Source organism: Phyllostomus discolor, chromosome 15, assembly GCF_004126475.2.
Source record: "Phyllostomus discolor isolate MPI-MPIP mPhyDis1 chromosome 15, mPhyDis1.pri.v3, whole genome shotgun sequence".
Classification (NCBI taxonomy): Eukaryota; Metazoa; Chordata; class Mammalia; order Chiroptera; family Phyllostomidae; genus Phyllostomus; species Phyllostomus discolor.
The window spans coordinates 10,446,385-10,468,115 of NC_040917.2; the positions used below are offsets into that span (position 1 = coordinate 10,446,385).

At 37.8% G+C, this 21,731-nt stretch overlaps 1 protein-coding gene across 1 annotated transcript in view; it reads left to right on the plus strand.

Annotated features, from left to right (window-relative positions):
- The window catches only part of FMN2 (formin 2), a 272,338-nt gene that overhangs the window by 159,759 nt on the left and 90,848 nt on the right, over nucleotides 1–21,731 (plus strand). Inside the window, 5 exon segments of the mRNA XM_036016163.1 lie at nucleotides 4,886–4,977; nucleotides 5,145–5,274; nucleotides 6,234–6,380; nucleotides 9,257–9,316; nucleotides 9,471–9,591. Of these exon segments, the coding sequence (XP_035872056.1) occupies nucleotides 4,886–4,977; nucleotides 5,145–5,274; nucleotides 6,234–6,380; nucleotides 9,257–9,316; nucleotides 9,471–9,591 (550 nt within the window).

A 21,731-nucleotide genomic window follows, 5' to 3' on the forward strand; every position in this document is an offset into this window, starting at 1 on the left:
CTCCTGTGGTAGAAGGTGATATGTTTGAGGGAAGAGTTGAGATGTTCCCAGAAGGTGGAGCAGTTTGATCAAGGGTCTAGACGTGAAAAACTATCATGTATTTTGGGTGAGAGTTCCTGTCTCTGGAAATTCATACACAGGGGAATTGGAGTTGATGCTGGGGTGGGGGGTGATCAGGATTTGTTGTTGTTGTTATTGAGTTGTAGGAGTTCCTCATATATTTTGAAATCAACCCCTATAGGATATATTCTTTGTGAATATACAAGGGCGAGCAAAAGTAGGTTTACAGTTTATATGGAAAACAGTACAATAATTAATAAATGATACAAGAATAAACTCTGTTCTGTGTGCTCACAACTGTAAACCTCGTTTTGCCTCATGCTGTACTATCCCGTTCACTTGGTTGCCTGTGAAGGCATCCGCTCCAGGACTTTTGTTTGGGGGGAGTTTTTTGATTACTGATTCAATTTTGTTAGTAGTTATCAGTCTGTTCAGATTTTCTCCTTCTTCCTGATTCGCTCTTGGTAGATTGGATATTTCTAAAAATCTATCCATTTCTTCCTGGTTGTCCTGTTAGTTGGCATATAATTGCTTGTAGTGTTTTCTTATAATCCTTTGTATGTCTGTGGTATCAGTTGTCACTTTCACTTCTGATTTCATTTATTTGGGGCCTCTTGCTTTTTTCCTTAATGAATCTGGGTAAGCAATCATCAATTTTGTTTATCTTTTAAGGAATCAGCTCCTGCTTTAATCCCTTTAACAGGATTCTTCTAATGCTGGTTTGGTGGTGAGGGATTCCTTTGACTTTTTCTTGTTTTAGAAATTCTGTCTTTCCTTTGATTCTAAGTAATGGCCTTGCTGGGTAGAGCAATCCTGGTTGTAGGTATTTGCTTTCCATGATGTTGAATATTTCACGCACTCCCTTCTGGAATGCAAAGTTTCCATTCAGAAACTAGCTGATAATCTAGCAGAAACTAGCTATACAAGGCAGCTCCCTTGTACAGAACTAATTGCTTTTCTTTTGCTGCTTTTGAGATTCTCTCTTTGTCTTTAACCTTTGGCATTTTAATTATGGTGCATCTTGCTGTGGGCCTCTTTGGGTTCATTTGATTTGGTACTCTCTGTTCTTCCTGGACTTGTATGTCTACCTCCTTTACCAGCTTAGGTACATTTCCAGTCATTATTGCTTCAATCCCTCTGTCTCTCTTCTCCTTCTGGTACTCCTATGATGTAAATGTTGGTATGATTGGTGTTGTCCCAGAAGTTTCTTAAACTGTCATCATTTCTTAAAATTATTTTTTCTCTTTTTCTTTTTGCTGTTTTGTGTGGTGGAGCCTTTGGAAGAGGTTCGGACCCGGTGGGTGAGTTCATTGTGGCAGGGTGTCAGAAAATCACAGCCTGGGGAAACAGCATCAGCCAGGGTAACGGAGAGCTCAGATTTGGCACCTGCCTGTGCTGTCCTGGCTGTGCGGAGGGGGGCCTCCACAGAGGAACAGTGGCACCTGCCAGCACTTCTGTCCCTGGAGAGAGGTGATCTGACCCCTGTCCCTCTATCCCTTGCCCTTAAGTTACTCAAGTTAGTTCCCCCCATATGCCCTTGGTGCTCTTTGGGCTGCTGTCCTTTTGCCAGAGTTGAGAGCGAGTATGTTTGTGAACAAGTGAATCTATGTGTAGCCTTGTAAGAGCATAGCCTTAGTCTCCAGCAGCCCCCTTTCCTTCCTGGATGCAATCCCCACTGGCTTTCACAGCCACATGTTGTGGGGTCTCCTGTTCCTGCTCTGGTGCCCAGGTCTGGGGGGGTCCAGGGTGGGTCCGGGCCCCTCACTCAACAGGGAACATGCACAGTGGAGCTATCGCTCCCAATCTTAATTGCCACACTGTGGTTTTGGAACCCATTCATCCTGCATCACTACCCAACCTACCAGCCTTGATGTGGCTTCTTCTCTAAATCCTTAGTTATAGGAGTTTTTCTCAGCTAATCTTCCGTTCTAATGGGCAGTGGTTCTGTAAGTTGTAATTTTGATGTGGCCATAGGAAGACATGAACACAGCCTTTACCTACTCTACCATCTTGAGCAGAAGCCAAAAAAATCCTTGTTTTACAAGAGACTAAAAGATTTAGTCTTATAAGGGATGTTTGACTGAAAAGGATGTGAGACTGGGAGGGGGAAAGTTTATTATTTGAATGTTTGGAACTTGGAAATTTCTTTATTAATTGATGTGTAAACATGTAGCTACTTTGCCCTTATCTTTGGCCATAGGAAGAATCAACCTATTTTAACAAATGACTCCCATCACCATGAATATGGTAGTGCGATCATTAGCATCCTCTTCATATATAGAGAGTTGCACATAGGTTTAAAAAGCTGTGGAAGAGGATGAATATGCAAGAGTTATGCAAATAAGAGTGGTGTTATGAACAACTTACTATGTTGTATGGTGGGTCGAAGTCTCACATGGATCTTTTTATCCCTGGTGTCTGGTGTAATGCTTAGTAAATAATAGACCTTCAAATGCATGGATGAATGAATCCCTGAAATTCATCTTTTTGAAAGCCTGACCCTGTTGAGTACCTTAAACTTGTGGACCAGAGAAGAACAGTTGAGACTAAATTTACTTAGAAGGCCCAGCAGAGCAGACATCATCCAGACGATTGCTGGGACAAGTTTGACATACAGTGTGTGGTTGCTGATAAGAATGAGAGTTTGTGTCCTTCGAAGGTGGCAAATAATGGACTTTTGCTTGATCCTTCATGTTTTGCAAGAAGGAAGTCAAGACGTTGGGATAGAAACAGTTGGTCATGGAGTATTAATGAATAGTGGAAACGTGCATATTTGGTTAATGGTGCTTAAAAAAAACCTGTTATGTTTCAGGCCTACTTGTTGTGTATACCATTATATTCTTAAGTATTCCTGCACATGACTAGAGTGATGGGTGCACGAGAGGGTTGTGGTGAATGAAGGTAAAGATGAGTGAAAGTGGGTGTACCTTTTCTGGGCACAGCTTCCTTCCTTCCTTCCTTTCCTCTTTGTGTCCTGCCATGGAAAGGACTAATTTTACTATGTGCATCCACAGCTATCTATCTTGGAGCTCAAATGACCTCAAAAGGACCTCCACGATACTCTAAGGATGCTGAGAAACAGTTGGCATTATCTGCATATCATCGTTCTCAGTATTTCTTATATTGTCCTGTTATTAGTATCCTGCCTCTTATCACCTCTGTCTTCTACCTTGACTTGGGAGGCCTTCTTTGTTGCTATTTAATTACTGATTTAGTTTTTTCTATGAAAAAATGACCACTAACTATACATCATAAATTATATTTATCTGGGGCTCGTTCTTATGAGTGGTAACTATAAGTAAATGATGTGGTGTTTACTCTCCTAAAATTCATGGGCAAGGCCACAAGGAGAAGAAAAAAGTAAGCTTACTGCCCTGGCCAGTGCAGCTCAGTTAGCTGGAGCTTCATCCCGTGCACCAAGAGGCTGCGGGTTTGATCCCTGGACAGGGCATGTGTGGGAGGCGACCAATGGATGTTTCTCTTTAGCAGCAATGTTTCTCTCCCTCCCTCTCCCTCCCTCCCTTCCTCTATCTCTAAAATCAATAAATGCACTTTTAAAGGATGTTTCAAAGAACCACGTAATTGCAATTCTAAATGAAGGGTCTAAATTTCTAAGGTTTTGGAGTAGCTTAACTTATTTACACTAAATGCACCCCCTTTATTTCTTTATATCCTTTTGTTCTGTCATATTCCCAAAGCAAAATTTATCAAGCCCATGGAAGATTCACTGATCTGTCATCAAATCCTCTTCCCCTGTTAAAAGATGCTTCCTTTGAGCAACTTCGTTAATCTCATCAGCCGAAAACCTCCATTTCTCGAAACCAGTGACTACAAAACAGAACATAGCTTTGTTAGATGAAATATAGAGTCTCTAGAAATCTATTAGGTTCTGTCCTCTACAGCAACTCTTGGTCGAACTACTTTTCTGTCCAAACAAAAAAATAACACTGAAAAGTTCTTAAGTCCTGAGGGCTGGACTGTAATTCAAGTTATGCTAGTTTCTTCACACCTGTCAATGCATTTAGAAAAAGGTAGTATTTGATTGCTTTGCAACATGTTTGTGAATTATAAAAAAGGTAAGATTACAGATAAAAATCCTCCAAATCCTCCATAAAGAAGAATAGATTTGCGATTCTCCAAGTCTATTAAGTCTTCTACCTTCAATTAAAAATGCAGAAGATCCTCTCTATAAAGAAACAAATTTAGAATGACACATTTTTAGCTTGATTTCATAAAGCATTGAAAGAAAACACTTTTAGGAAGAGAAGAAGCCTGGGACTTTTTTTGTATCAAAAAGAAAATTCAGCAAAAAGGATCAAAACCTTTTATTTTTGTTCCATGACTTAATTCAATTGCACTTTTCTTTCCCCTAAGAAAAAAATAGCCATAAACAATGTTCGCAATAGTTAAATATAAGTATTTTTCTCTTTTAACAATCTTATAACAACCTTAGAATCAACTCATTTCCAAATTTAATTGATTCCTTTATAAGAAATACCACTTTAAAATGAAATTCTTGCATTCTGGAGAGTATTATAAACAGCCAAAAAGCGAGAGAAGGCCATATTGTTTTAAAACATGCTCGAATAAGTAAATGTTTGGCCAGATCGCTGATAGTCAATAACATTTTTGGGAAGATTTCGAGATGCTCTGGTTTTCATTAAGCATATTTACACTTTAATGCCTCATGAGTGAAGTCAAGCTTTACTATAGAGCAATGCTAGGAAATATGAAAATGTGTATAGTTTCGCTGTATTAAGATCACCATTATCTAAGAGATTCAGTCGACCTGATTTTGAAAATCAGCTTGGCTTTTGATTTGCAGAGGGCACAGTCAGACGAACTGGAAAAAATTGAAAAGCACGGCCGGTCCTCCAAAGACAAGGAAAACGCCAAGTCTCTGGACAAGCCCGAACAGTAAGCACGCCTTAAACCTCTGCAGGGGGGCATCCAGGGGGCTAGGGGTGGGCTCCCTCCACTCGGAAAGTTCCGTGTCTTCTGTTCATAGTTGTTATGAATGATATAAGGTTGAACGTCTGTTTATATGTTATGATTTCCCTCTTAACGTGGCGTTATTTCCTTAGGTTTCTTTATGAGCTGTCCCTCATCCCCAACTTTTCCGAGCGAGTCTTTTGCATCCTGTTCCAGTCCACATTTTCAGAGAGCATTTGCTCAATTCGTCGCAAACTGGAGTTGCTGCAGAAGTTATGTGAGGTGGGTGGTGATGTACAGAGAGCCGAAGCTTGGATTCTGACACATAATTGGGTACAGGCATGTTCATATATTCTAAGTGCTCATAAAATTTGAAGCGTAGCGGACCTACAGAAGAGACCATACTGTGTTTGAGGTTCCAGAACAAAGCAGGTGTGCAGGCATGCGCACTGGTCCGCAGGGGACCCCTGTGCCCGAATGTGGTCATCGCTGATGGACCTCTGGAGACTTTTGTCCCTTCTGCTTTTGTCAGAGCAGAACCTTCACTGTTCACGGTCCTCTCATACCACACATCATACTTCCAACTTAATGCAATTTCAGGGCATTCTCTTTCCTTTCCTTCGTATTTGGAAGGGTCTCTCAATAAAACGTGCATGACTCCAACCAAATGATTCAGGAACAGCTGTGTGGTTCCACAGACGATCAGCATTCTCCTGAAAACAAAGACTAAATTCTTGGCAGAAATGAGCAATAGTGACACTTAAAACAGTTTGTCACAAATCAGTAGAACCATTTCTTCTCATTCTGGCAAATTATTTTGAAAAGCTGTGAGTAGTTATCGAAGACACATTTTCAGAGGAAGTGACCTGCGAAGTCAGGTTAAACTTTGTGTTTTGGAGAAATAAGTATGAATTTTTCAGGGATAAATCTAAATTTGGACATGAATACTTATAACCGTGTTTTAGTTTACCACAATGATGCCAAAACTGTGTGTTGCCCCACGATGACAGCAATGACATTATTTTGTAGTAGTTGTCATGGTACAGTCTTTTATTTGTTTCTTAGAAATGGCCTAGATTTTTTCACTTTGGAAACACTGCTCTTTAAATATAATAATGAACAACAATAAAGTTTGGATATGACCCAAAACGATCAGCATAACATGGGTATCAGCCACGAACTTAACGATACATCAACCAAAACGCTGTATAACAGAAATTGCTCTTCATTCTGTTTGACAGACGTTGAAAAATGGCCCCGGGGTGATGCAGGTTCTGGGCCTGGTTCTGGCCTTCGGCAACTACATGAATGGTGGGAACAAGACTCGGGGGCAGGCGGATGGCTTTGGATTGGACATTCTCCCGAAGCTCAAAGACGTCAAGAGCAGTGTAAGTATTTTGCACGAGTGAATGTGGGCGCGTGGAGGGTTTGTCGTCTTGTTTAGGAATAAGCCTGCCTATAATCCAGCTGCAATAAATATTTCTTTAAATTCCAAGGTCCAAAGTTTCTTTGTGTTCTGAACTAGGTAAAAGTCATGGCCATTAGATATTTGTGATTTAGTGAATAGTAATGTTTCCTAAAGTGAGTGGTTTTGAGTTCTATGTGTAGTGAATAATTAAGTAGATAATATTTTAAAATAAAAATAATTTTTTTCATTCTACTGTGCTAATATTTACCTTTTTGGACCCTGAGGACTAATTAATTTCCATAAATTAGACAGTATATCCATTGCTTTCTTTTTCCCCTCCATTTTAAGCAAAACAAAGATGAGTAAAAATAATTTGTAAATAAAAGATGATTGTTTTTCTACATATTCATCTCTTTGATGCTGGCATGTATCGGAACACCTGAGTCATTTTACAGCCTAACTACTTTTTGGTCCCACTTCGATAGTTGTGTTTCCTTAAAATTATCATCTAAGAGACGATGAGAGTGTCAGTACAAATACAAGTTTAGGGAAACAACCGTGGTGGTAAGAGTCGAAGTCTGAGACTGTGAACTTTGAAAATAGAAGAATTCTGTTTCTCTGATAAGAGAGTGTCCACACAGACCTCTCTAATGAAGGAAATCACGAAGAGGTTTTTATACTATTGAACGTAAGTAAACAATTGGCCTATAGAGGTGAAAATACATCAAATTGTTCTTCCTAGGTAATGAACTAAATCTCCCCCCTAAGAAAGAGGCGCTGCCCGTTTTTTTCTGTTGGCCAGCAATGTGTTTATTCAGTCACATGTCCATGCAGACACATGCTGTGTGTTTCCAAAATTGAGGAAGACAGAGTCCCTTCTTGGAACACCAACAACATATAAGTTTTTTGATGTTCATGGGCTGTATATGTTCAAATGCTATTGTATTTGTATGATGTGTACTTTCACAGGGACCTTCAGTATGTCAACCTTCTAAATTACATTTCTCAAAAACCAAAGCTCTCTGAACACGTGGTAGTTCCTGAATAGTCCTTAGCAACTGCTTGTTGGATTGAAACAGTAACTTTTGAAAATAACATAGGAATATATGTGACATTGACCTAACGTTTGATTTATAAAAATGTATCTGGCCCTGACTGGTGTGGATCAGCTGGTTGGGCATCGACCCACAAACCGAAAGGTTGCTGATTCAGTTCCCGTTCAAGGTACGTGGCAGGGTTGCGGGTTTTGTCCCTGGTTGGGGCACATACAAGAATCAACCAATAACTGCATAAATAAGTGGAACGAAAAATCATGTTTCTTTCTCATGTTGAAGTTTCTCTTCTTCCCTTTCTCCCTCGCCTCCCCCTCTCTCTAAAAATAAATAAATAAAACCTAAAACAAATGTATCTGAAGTGATTTTCATAATCATTTATATATAAACAAAGGATTTATTTTATTTGGTTGACATATGTTATCCAATTCCCCAGTAAGTGAAATCTGATTCATTTAAATCATTGAGGAGTAATCTAGATAAAAATTAAACAACCATTCAGGGAGCAGTTTTTACAAAAGAAATTCACTTGTGTTCTCACAAACGCTGTGCAACCTCTTCCTGATGTGGTTCTTTTTCTGTAAAATGAATATAAGTGTCCTCTTTAATACCATCTGTAAACCTGCCTGCTACTCAGGGCCCTCAGACTTTTTGCTCAGCATGCTATCAGCAGGCATTTAATAAATGTCTTGTTAATTGTTTCAAATACTGCTAACTGTGTCACCGATTTATAGCTTAGAAAAGTAAAAGGAGGTCAAATAGCTTACATTATTTCACAAGCAAATTTTGTTTCTAATAAGTATATTTTATTAATATTAATATTGCTATGTATTGCTGTGTAATAGATATTACATTTTTAGTAATCATTACTACCACTACTGCTACTACATATTACTATGAAGGTTGTCTCTAACAGGTGTGTTACCATATCATGTCAAGCTCATTTATAAAGGGATGTTATTCTTTCTATAAATATGGGGAAAGTTATGGTTAGGCTGACCATTCTAGGGAATGTAGTTAGTATCCTAGGGATTTTTTTTTATTTTAATTTTTTAAATTTATTTATTTTTAGAGAGGGAAGGGAGGAAGAGAGAGAGAGAGAGAAACATCAATGTGCAGCTGCTGGGGGCCGTGGCCTGCAGCCCAGGCATGTGCCCTGACTGGGAATTGAACCTGTGATGCTTTGGTTCGCAGCCCGTGCTCAATCCACTGAGCTACGCCAGCCAGGGCTAATTTTAATTTTTTTTTATTATTAACGTTCGAACACAGTTGTCTCCATTTTCCCACCACCACTTTCTCCCACCCTTCCCACCCCCACCCTCCATCCCACCCCCCTTTGGCTTTGTCCATGGGTCCTTTATACATGTTCACTATATAAATATATGTTTGGTCTTGCACATTCAGATGATCTAGTACAAACTTGGAGCCATGCAAAAAACATAATTAAAAAAAGAATGCTTCATAAAGACAGCAGTTTCACCTCTTAATAACAAAAGATAAAGATCAGTAAACGGACTTCCTGATGGAGGGGAGGGAAAGCAGGAAAGCGTTTGTAGCTGACACTCCGCCCTGCACCAGCTACGCCTGGCTCTCGGAGCCAAGATGGGAGCCCTGGGAAAAACGGGGTCCTCGGGGCCATCCTTAGGTGCAGTCCCTGACGTCGTTTGAAATAGACAATTTCACTTTCCATCCCAAGTGTTCTCATCTGTACATGCTGAGTTTCCGGAGTTTATTTTATTGAACACTTGCATCTTTAATAATTTTCAAAAAATGCATTTTGACTGACTTTGGTTTTTCTGCCTAGGACAATAGCAGAAGCCTTTTGTCATACATTGTCTCCTATTATCTTCGGAATTTTGACGAGGTAAGATGAGTTTTGTGTATCGGTACATTTTGGTATTCTTTATTGTTGAGCGATTGGGCCTTGTTTGTTCTCGTTGTTTTGCCATTGCCGCTATTGTGTGATCCTTCGTATTAATGCTGATTTGTTGAAAAATTATGTGTTTCCTGCTGATCAGGATGCCGGAAAAGAACAGTGTGTTTTCCCGTTACCGGAACCCCAGGACCTTTTCCAGGCCTCCCAGATGAAGTTTGAAGATTTTCAAAAAGATCTCAGAAAACTAAAGAAAGACTTGAAAGGTAACTTACAACCTTAGGGAAACTCATGCTCGTTATTTGTGCTTTTTTTTTTTTTTTGGCCTTTAAACCCGAATGATATTTATGGAAAGGGAAAAGTTGCTCACAACATATTGGTGAACATGTGTGTAAAATTACATACGCAAGGGTCGATGTTTTTTTAAAGAGAGAAGACAAACTTTTCAGTGTTCTTGGACGGAATGTCTTTCACAGGCTTGTAGGATTAAAAATTACTTGGCGTGTCAAGGAAATCCTATTCCTTTGTTATGTAAAAAGCGATGTGTATTAGAAATTTAGTTTTGGAAAAATCTTGGTTATTTGAATCGCAGTCTTTTTCATCAGGAGGAAATTTGATTGTCTTGTTTTTCCTTTATAGCCAAGAACATTTGTACATTTATCTTGTCATTGTGAAAGGATGATGAGTCCTTCCCAGCCCTCCCTTCGTGTACTTGCCCAGGATTTTGAGGCTTGTAAACTTTCCTGGGAACAAAATATCTTCCTTCACATATTTTGTCAAAAAGCACATGCGTGTATGTTTTATTGTTAGTTGAGAAGCCTTACATCAAACCATTTTGAAGAGAGTCTAAGGTTCTTCAGATTTCTAAACTAGAAGTAACATTTACACAAAGGCAAACAGTTTATACTTTTAAAATTATTTCTGGCCCTGGCTGGTGTGGCTCAGTGGATTGAGGCCCGGCCTGCAAACCGAAAGGTCGCGGGTTCAGTTCCCAGTCAGGGCACATGCCTGGGTTGCTGGCCAATGTTTCTCTTCCTCTTTCTCTCTCTCTTCCCTTCTCTCTAAAAATAAATAAATAAAATCTCTAAAAAATTATTTCTGTAAGTAAAATCCCTTTTATTCCCTGTTCACGAGGTTCCTTATTAGTATGGGGCCAAGGACACCTCAGCTATCAATTTAAACCTCCATCTATTGGGTTGGCCAAAAAGTTTGTTTTTTTTCCATACAATGGGTCTAGTAGTGCTTAGTTGTCTTTAGCTTCATTTGAAACAGTTTCGTTAGATTGCATTGTGACAGCTGTCATATCAGCGTGCATTTTTTAAAAAAACTTATCAAAATTGTTGAGTTTTTGTGCAGCCATTTTAATATTGAAGATGGAAGAAGATACACAACATTTTCAGTGCACTGTGCTTTATTGTTTCAAGAAAGGTAAAAATGCAGCTGAAATGCAAAAAAAAGGTGTGTGCAGTGTATGGAGAAGGTGCTGTGATTGGTCATATGTGTCAAAAGTGGTTTGCAAAGTTTCTTGGTACTATTACCATTTTGGCCAAATAATTCTTTGCTGCAGAGCTGTCTTATCCATTGGAAGATGTTTCGCAGCACCCCTGGCCTCTACCCACTAGAAGCCAGTTGCGAGAGATAGCCAACATACTCAAAATACCAAAATCAACAAAATTATTGGTGAAAATGAAAAATGTGGCTTTTATTTTATGGAAAAAACTAAATGGACTTTTTGGCCAACCCAATAACTCTATTAAGCACAGACAGGGAGTGAATAAATTTACATGAGATTTTCATTTGATGTGTTACTGCAGGAAAATTACTCCTGTCCGGAAACCAAAAAGATGATGTAACTTTTTAAGTGATTCCACCCCCGTTTTGAAATGCTGATCCATATTGATCTATATGGATCAGAATCAGCACAGTAACATTACATAGTTTGCTTGTAGTGCCTGAACACTCAGCGACATTTGTAACGACCCTGAGCATACTGCGCATTTGTGGTGTTGGGGACACTCCCCCATGTGGGTGGTCATTTCCTGAACCCAAGGACGACTTCCTTGTTTTAAAAATAAATAAAATTATGTTATGTTTGTAGAACACTGTTACTATGGATTTAAGCATGATTCTTAAAAACAAGAAAAAACAAACTATTCATATATACTATTTAGCATGCTTCGAAATTATAGCAGGTATATTGGCTTATTGGTTGGCTAGCATTTCTGGGGTATCGGAAATAGTTCACACTTTGATCAATGATTCAGTCTTGTAAAGCAGCATTTTCTAGTTTACAGGCTGTTTCATAAAGGAGAAGAATAGTCATCTTACTGCTAGGGGATTTATGTTGGCCAAAGGTTGGAATGTTACTGCATTTATTTTCATACCTATGTGCTTTCTTGTAATCATTATTAAATATACACGTAGCCATGAAAACAGCACATTCTCACAAGACTTAGATAGAGCTAAACAGAGAACTCACAGACCCCACGTGATGGGTTTGAAAAGGACCAGTAAACACTCCATTGTCCTATTTCCTATTGTGCATCAGTCTTCCCAAGCAATGCAGTGGCTACAGACGGTGTATCTTAGTGATGTTTGAGCGCTTCAGAGGGGTAAGATGGTAATGATTTTAATTCGAAGGGCTTACTCTTTATGTGTAATGAGGCAGACTTCTCTGAAAGGTCTATTTCCTCAACTAGCACCTAAGCATTTCCTTACCATAGTATTTTCTCGTGTGTGTGAACAGTTTGTGACGATTTGATGTCCTAGAAATGGTGTGTTTTCATGACTGAGTAAATATAAAGAATTCACTGTATTCTCTGAAAGAAGGGTTAGCAGTTCTCCAATGTATTTGACCAAGGATCACTGGTTTTTCACAGAATATCTGGTTGGTTCTCTAGTTGGTGGAGCACATTTCAAGAAGCGCAGGCCTGGTTCCATGTTAGTAATGGAAACGTGGTGCTTGTCTCTGACAAGCTTACAGCGAAGGTGGGGGAACGAAACTCCAGTTCATGATAATGCGGTTATATCCTGCTGTTCTCGTGCAATGTGAACAGCTTGAGCTATTTACAAGGCTGAGGCATCCTTTAAACACTGACACAAAGCATAATTTAATCATACCTCTTATTTTTTTTTTTTTTTGGTTTTCCAAAATTTGAGATTTTGTATAGAAAAGAAGATGTTTTGTAACACAAGGAAGGAAATCTTGCGAGCCAAAACTTAATTAAATTCAATTTCTGGGAAGGATTCAGCATGAATGTAGCATTTCCTACCTACAAGGCATAAAATGAAACTGCCTCATGTCCCTTTTTGGAATGAGATGGGTCTAAATAAATGTGATACGTGCAAACATTGGACTAAATGGGAGTCAAATGGGAGATGACTGTATTATGTTATTTTGTATAATTAGTTTAAAATAATGTGTATTTTGGTAAGTGTAGTCTAGTAAAAATGATTCCTTCTAAGTGATTGAATTAGGTGATTCATTTAGGAGAGGTCGAGCCCTGGCTGGATGGCTAAGTTGGTTGGAGTGTTATCCCGTACACCAAAAGGTTGTGGGTTCGATTCCTGTTTAGGGCACATACCTAGGTTGCAGGGATCAAAGATCCCTGGTCAGGGTGCTACAGGAGGCAACTGATTGATGTTTCTCTTTCACATCAGTGTTTTTCTCTCTCTGTCTTCCTCGCCCAGCCCTCCCTCCCAGTTCCTCTGTCTCCAAAATCAGGGAATGTATCTTCAGGTGAGGATTAAAATCATTAGAAAAAGAATCAAATATCCTGTCCACACTTTGTCAGAAGCAAGTTGTCTTAAGAAGATTTTAAAAAAATGAGATGGTATACGTAAAGAATTTATCTCCATACTTTCCATTTGATAAATATCCAGTAAATACTGCCTATTAATAATAAGGAAAAAATGGAATGACTAGTATGATTAGTTAGATAAAGAGATAAGAAAAGCCATTAAGGCACTCATTTTCTGTTGGAATCATTTCTTCTGCCTCAGTTTAGAGGCTTGCCTTATGTTTAAGGAAAAGACTGAGAAGTGGTGTATGATGGCTCAGACGTTTTCATAAGACAACTGAATCTCATGTTAACCCTGTAAGAGCAGAGCATCCACTGCGCTTGGTTTCTCTGCTTGTTCCCGAGATTCCCACAGGCTGCCCCTGGCTCTCGGGGCTCAGCGACATGTGGCTTGTTAAGCAACCTGATCTGCTTTTGATCTCTTCTGGCTGTCGGCAGCCTTGCATGATGAAGTCATGCCGAAGGATGATTTCTGGTCCAGGGCCTTCCTTGGGTAGAAACTGTAGCACTTGCCACATGACTTCAATCAACTCAGCACGTACTGAGCATTGGGTAATTAAGTTACCGGAACTGGGTGAGAATGTTTTCATGCAAATTCTTCCCTGTATCCTCTGTGCCTCCCCTCACCTCAGGTGCCTGACTCGAAAATGTTTAAAATTAATGAACTCTATCTTCAGGTTGGAGTAATTTCAGTATCCAGAGATATGGAAAACCGAGTCTTTCAAATTGTCTGTATTGATTTATTTGTGTTTATGCCAACTATTTTTACAATTGTAAATATCTGATATTTATTTTTTGTTTGAAGAAAGAAAAATGACGTTATAAACTCAGTTCAAATGCAACCAATATCTTCTTTTAAAATAAGTTTTTACTACAATTTAAAAATGAATATCAGTTCTGCATGGAAGATTAGAGAATACTGAAAATCATCATGTAGGAAATATATTATAATCCTGCAGCCCAATGGTAAATAACCTTAATATTTTGGTATATTTTTATCTGGTGTATGTGTGTTGCACATGTATGAATTACACCATTTGAGCTACAATGCGTATAATTTTTGTAATTTTTGTTCATTCATATATTCTTTGCCTTATAGTTGGATAATTTAATCTATCTACATGTGCATCATGTCTTCCTTTTTTTTTTATTGTCTTGACAAATTGTTCTGTGTTCTCTCCCTGACTCTTCCAGTATATTTGGGAAGCTATAGATAATGTTTCTATTAATTTGTTGGCTGGTCTTCCATGTTGACATATTTTTGGTAATTTATGTAATTATATAACATGCTGTACATTAATTCGTATATTTATCTTCCCAAATAAGATAGTTATTTTAGAACATTCTGACTAATAATTAAACTACTTTTCATCTTTCTTCTAGTGGTTTTTCAAGGTTTTAGTCCTATTATTTTTCTTTTAAAAATTACTGGTAATTTGTATTCATTAGGTAATAATATTTGTCAGTGTATTTAATCAATCCTTATGCTAACATTATTACATCCTATTTTTACCCTTCTCATTTAGTTGTTGCCTCCATGAGGGTTGGGGCATGTTAAACCGTTAGTTCAAAAATGATGAAAAAAATTTCTCCCTCATTTTTGAATGATTATTTTGCTGGGTCAAGTATTCTGGGTCAACTTATTTTTCATTAATATTTTGAAGGGAACTTATTTTTCTTCTGCCATCTCTTATCACTGATAAGTCTGTTCTCAACCTAATTGTTATTCTTTTATGAATAATCTGTCTTCTCTCTTTGGTGACTTTTATAATTTTTTAATTATTTTTTTCCATCTTTGGCTTAGCTTTAATATGTTTAGTATAGGTTTATTTAATTTATTTATTTGTTACTTTTCTATGTACTTAGTAAGAACTTCCAACTTAAAAACTAGTGTCTTTTAATATCTTAAGAATTCTTGGTAATTATCTATTCATGTATTCATTACTTTTCTCCTCTTTTTTGAAACTCATTTTAGATGTACATGAAAGCTGCTTAGTCTAACCCTCCATGTCTCCTAACTTCTCTTTCCTATTTAACAATCCACCCTTTTTGCTATGATCTCCATGCATTTCTCAACATTGCCTTCCAGTTCATTAATTCTCTCTTTGATTCTGTCCAACCTGGTGTTTATATTATCAATGCGGCTATTTCTAAGTCATGATAATTATTTTGTTTCCAGGATTTTTAGTATGTTTTTTACCATACCATTTTTACCATTAAATGAATTTTTGTTCTTTTTTTGCATATTATTTTTCTTTTATCTTTTTGAAATTTACAAAAATATATTAAAGTCCTTTTTGCATTTTCTGTAGCGTTTGTTTCATCTGAAATGACCCATCTTTTATTTGTTAATACTTATGAGATGTCATCCTACTCATTAATTTTCATTGTAGTATTAGAATGTTGATTAGGAACAGCTGTTAGAGAGCTGAATGAGGCCTCCTTTGTAAATAAAGCACAGTGGGAACAAAGCCGTACATACCCAAGCATTTCTGCAGCATCTGTGATTGCTTTTGCGTTACCATTGAAGACTTCAAGAGCTGTGACAGAAACTGTCTATCAATCTGCCTGTCTTTTGCTCTCTCCTTTCTCCTAACTCCCCAAATCCTGCACTTCCTTGGTTTTTCCATTGCATTGACTTGGCCTCCTTTGGCCAGAACCAAATCTTGGATCAGCAGCCTGGGCTCCTGCCCTGTGGGCATAGTATGTCCATTGCAGAGTCAGTCTTCAGGTTAGTGAAGGACTTGACTCAGATCGTGCCTGGATATCCGTGTTTGCCTGCTCTTGCTGCCCCAGCTGCACAGGGGCTGTCGCTGTTTTCACCCTCCTTTCCTGCTTGGGGAGCCACGTCAGCTCTGGGTTTTCAGTAGGGAGACCGGTTCCATTCCCTGCCTTGTGACTCTCCCACCAGCAGTCTCTGCGTAAGCCAAGACCTCTACCTCCCTTCCACACGCACATTCAGTCACCTCTCACTCGGGCACTGCTTATTAACTTGGGTTTCTCTACCAGTTCTGGTCCAAGGAGATGGTAATTTTTTTAAAGTATATTGTGTCTGTTTGGTTTTCTTGTTTCATGCCCTCGTTCATTGCTATGTGTTTTCAACAGAAGGAAGTCTCAGCCTATTAATTAATTTATCATTCTGGTTGCCTAGACATCTGTATTCACTTTTATATATGTTTTTCCCACTGAAAATTTTAATGACATTTCTCAGGTCTCTTAATATACTTTAAAAACATTTAAGATGGTTTCATAATAATCTCTTATAGTTGTGCCATAATTTAATGAATAATTTGATTCTTGTAAGAAATAACTTTCACCAGTTTTTCTACTCTTCAGAATTATTGTGTTGAACATTCTTATTTATAACCTTTGTACTATATTTCTTATTACTTCCTTAATATAGATTTTTAGAATTATAATTACTGGATTAGAGGCAGTGAACAATTTTTTTCAGATTCTTGATATTTCCTACCAAAATGCTTTCTAGAAAGGCAACTTAACTATTTAATGGGTTGGTTATCTCATAAAATAGGATAGAATAATAAAATTTATGAAATTTGGATCAGTAAGGAATCAGAGATATTATAATCTAATAATGATCATTCAACCAATATTTATCAAATCACTAGAAAATACAAAATTAAAACATGAACTATAGCTCATAGACTAATGAGAAGACCAGTGGTTGTAGGTATGCATATATTTATGCATATGTATACTGCTATATGGTATAACAAGTATTTTTTAGTTATATAAATAAGATACTGTAGAAACAGAGTAGGTAATGATTAGATATAGTTGGGAAGTTATATTTAAAATGGACTTTGAAAGATCAGGAAAGTTGTGTGCAGGAGAAAGAAAAGGAGAATTTCCAGCATGGGAAAGAACATGAGCATAGTCACCAGTGTTGCTACTATTTGGACTTGGACCGTCTGTTGATCCATGAGGCCAGGGTGTCTCAGGTTTAAATCTAAGGGATACAAAATATTCATATATGAGGTTTGGCTCATCACCACAATTCATAACTAAGGTCAGAATTGTACAGACGTATGGTCTGGAAAAAAAACCCATACCCATAATTTTGGTATGTCTTTTGCTATGCTTCACCCACTTACAGTGAGTTCCATAGTCCATTTTCTGCTAAATTGAGAATTACTATTCCCTACTGAAAGTCCAAGATCATCCTTAGGGTAAAAGTGATGCAACTGAAAAATTCCTATTCTAAGATATATTGTATTTAGAAAATAGGTAAGAACAAGAATCTTTCAAATTACAGTGTGCTTTAGCATGGCTTATGAAAGAGTGGAAGGGGTGCTGATAGAATCATTCTTGTCAAGCTCTATTTTTTCTTTTATATGGCATTTCTACATGAACCGGTCTTCTATTGCATTATGTATATCTGCCTAATGTACATTTAATTTTTTTAATTTATTCATTTTAGAGAGAGAAGAAGAAACATCAATTTGTTGTTCCACTTATTTATGCATTCATTGGTTGATTCTTGTGTGTGCCCTGACCAGGGATCAAACCCACAACCTTGGTCTATCACGATGATGCTCTAAACAACTGAGCTATTTGGCCAGTGCTGTAATGTACATTTTTTCAGGGAGTCTATCAAATTTTCATTATCCTCATATTCTCATCTAAAACAGTGGAGCTACCTTTTCAATGCATGCACTTCTCCTTGTTGGGATTTCTTTTCCATCAAGCATGTCTACAAAGTACTGCACCTGGTCTGTTTAAGTCAGCAAAGTTTAGCCAAATATGTGTCGTCCTTCAAGGTGGTGCAACTCAGAATTGACATTTACTGAGCACCTTTTATTGTCAAGATATGTTGCTTGATGCTTGGAGGGAAAACATACAAACAGATAATTGCACTAAAATATAGTAAACCTGATGCTTCAGTTACGACATATGGATACTTTACCAGTGAGAAAATCTATTGAAGACAATTTTAGCAGGAGAATCATCCAGTTCAATGGCATAAGATGAGTGCATTCTTGGAATTGTGAGCAACCTTTCGTGACTCAAATACAGGCTGAGTGCAGGGCACTAGAAAGTGATAAAACCACAGGGACATGCACCAACCAGATCCCGAAAGTCAACTTAGCCCTGCTGGGCAGGAAGACTACATGGATGAGGGGTGTGTGTGTGTGTGTGTGTGTGTGTGTGTGTGTGGAAAAGGTGGGAAGGAGAATGAAGGGTGGGAAGGGAGGCATCTCAGGCAGAACAAAAGTCTAAATGCTCCTGCATTCTTGGACATTTCAGTATGAAATAGGAGAGTTCACATAGTAAAGTTTATACACTGTATAAGGACATTACATTTTATTCTAAATGCAACATCCAGCCACTGAAGAATTGTATTTAGGAAACTGGAGTGATAGTGATTTATGTTTTGAAAATACTGCTGGTAAGCAATATTTTCTGGTAAGCATAGAACATGGGAGACTTAGGAAGGAACTTTAATAAAAGATAGTCATGATTTTGATGCAGAAGGAGGAAACATAGGAGATGGAAGGAACTAAACATATGTTTCTAATTTTTAGGGTAGTGAGGGTGGTATAAAGTCATTATTTAGATTTTTCTGTATACAAGGTAATATGTAAGTACTTTTTTAAAAGATTTTATTTATTTATTTTTAGAGAGGGAAGGGAGGGATAAAGAGAGAGAGAGAGAGAGAGAGAGACATCAATGTGCAGGCTGGGGGTCATGGCCTGCAACCCAGGCATGTACCCTGACTGGGAATCGAACTTGTGACACTGTAAGTACTTCTTTAAAAAATTGCATCACATCATAAATTACATCTAGTCAATACTATGTTGGCTACTGTAATGTTTTTCTGTTTGAGATGCTTACATTTCTTTACATAAGCTTTGGAAAAAAAGTTTTTCTTTAAGATATTTTCTTTCCAGAGTCAATAAGCTTCCAGTATCTTACTTCTCATTGATCTTCCCTCCCACAGACAATATGTATGGTGCATGTACTGGCTTCCAATGACCATTTCTCAAGACTCTTAGACTTTTCATTAATTCAGTAGTAACTTTGTCTTGTGGATGGGAGAGTTAATGAGAAGAAAATCATGCCAGTAGTCATTTAATTCTAAGATTTGATGCCATTTGCTCATTCTAGAAAAAAATAGTAAAGTTGTACTTTCTCATTTTCACCAATCACATACTTTTCTGACCCACCTGCCTTGTAAAAACCATAGTCAATTAGAGATGATTAGATCTCTGACATTTCAATTTAAGATTTATTTTATAAATTCATGATTGTGTTACAAAGTACATTGTGCAAAAATGTGTTTTTTTAGTGCAATAGCCAACTTAGATTCATTCCAAGCCATAAGATACTATTTCTCACGGAGACCCAGTATAAGCAAATTATCACCTGAAAGCATGATTTTCAAATACATAGTACACAGTCACCATGGGATTAAAGCCATTTACAGTTACTCTCCATGTGAATGTTTCATTCTCCATGACTGAGGTCCTGCAGTGACTTCATTTTTCATTTTCAATTGGCAAATGCCAACTGATCCTTCTATACCCAGCTAAAATGACTCCTCTCCAGTGACACTGTCCGCATGAACTTGCTGTGTAAGGGACGTTGGTAAAGGTGGACTACCTAAGTGGGGGTTTGTGGAGGCACATGCAAACATATTAAAAGTTAAAGTGTAAATGCCAATGGCTTTTCAAATTACACCCAAAATCAGGACCCATTTTCCAGTGGGAACACCTGAGAGACTTTTGTTCCTCCTATCCTCTAGCTAGAGTTTTCTTTTCATTTGGGAGCCTAACTCATACTTTCCAATATCAGCTCTTGGACACAATACAGAATCTTTTTGGATTAGGAAGGTCTTTAAATTAAACAAAAGCCTACATGATTGGAATTACTCAGTTACGCCAACAGCCTTTAACAGTATTTAACAAAAATATTTGAATTTAACTGTAACACAATTTTCCAAGACCTCTATCTTATGTTATGTTTTTAATAATGTTGCTAAATGACCCGTCAAGTTTACGAGATTTCAGTATTTGGTATTTTTCAAAAAATAAAATTCACATAGTCACATACCAATTTTAAAGGTGATAAGTAATGGCCAGGAAGATGTTATGCACCAAGATGCACGACAGATAAGAGAAGAATGGGGTTCAATCTTATAAATTTCCTTATTCAATGTATTTGTATACATTATTGAGTATATAAGTGTATATGTAAGAAGTATACACATCTAAGTACATGCAAACTCTAGGAATTTACCTTTTCTTTTTATAGTTATCCAATAGGTGTTTCCTTCTGAATATAATGAATAAAGTGACAGCCATCCACAAATAATTTACAGAGTACATATCACATTGAAGAGCTTTAGTAATTTGTATTGGGATTTGGTGCTCTTGGCTTGAGGTTTACATGCGACCCACCACTGGACGCTTTATATCCACATTAAGGAAAGTCAGGGTCATCAGCATAGTTGAAAGTATGTTTTCTCCCACACAAAGTCTTAGTGCTTCCTCTCTATTTCAAACACGAGGCACACAGAAGTGAACGCACGGTCCTTGACTTCAGGGAATACAAATTATAGTCAGAGATAAATACATATAAACAAATAAATGCAATAAGGCAGTATCACTGACAGCTGTCATTTTTTGAGAGTGTCTTAAAAGTTAGTTTGCTCAGTGCTTGATGCTCAGGTGCCCTGCCTTCATCACCCCAATTTCCACTCAAGGAAGTTGGGGCTCAAATAATTTCAGGACTAGCTCAAGATCACATAGCTATTCGTAGAACCAAACTTGAATCCAGATCTATTTTATTGAAATCTTTCCTTTTACTTTACTTCACTCACACGTGTCCAGTAGAATAGGGAGATACAAAGTCCAACAGATGATCGGCCCTCCTGGCTTAGGGTGATAGTTGAACCTTGCTGCAGTAGTTGTGTGTGGATTGGTAAGTCCAAGCTCAACAATTGATCATAAATGGTAAAAATATTTCAGGTGGATGAATAGCACGTATAAAGCATGGGGAAATTTCAATATACGTGATATTTTCCAAATTAATAAGAAGTTCACATTGACGGGAGAAACCAATTGGGTTTTCCATTTATTCCACTGATACTTGTTGAATGCCTGTTGCCTGCTAGGAAATGTTTTAAGTACTAGCAAAAAAAAAAAAGTGGAGTGAGTAAATAAAGATGAGTGTTTTTATCTGCCCTCAAAGAGAGTGGAATTAGGTGACTCACTAAAGATCCAAACTATCTGTGGTGGACTTATTTTTTTTTTTTTACTTTTTAGTTATACAAGTAATTATGTGCATCTTTCTGAAATATTTTGAAAGCAAACTCCAGTTATGTCATTCCACAAGGGTACACTGGAGAGAGAGAGCGAGGGGGGGAGAGAGAGAGAGAGAGGGAGGGGGAGAGAGGGAGAGAGGGAGAGAGAGGGAGGGAGATAGAGGGAGAGGGGTGGGGGGGAGAGAGAAAGAGAGTGGGGGGAGAGAGAGAGACCTGCTAGTTATACAGTTGAAAATTATAATAATTAGAGCAGCTTAGTAAGGAAAAAACTGCCTGGGAGAGGTATGAGTGTCCATCACTAGAAACAATCAGATACATG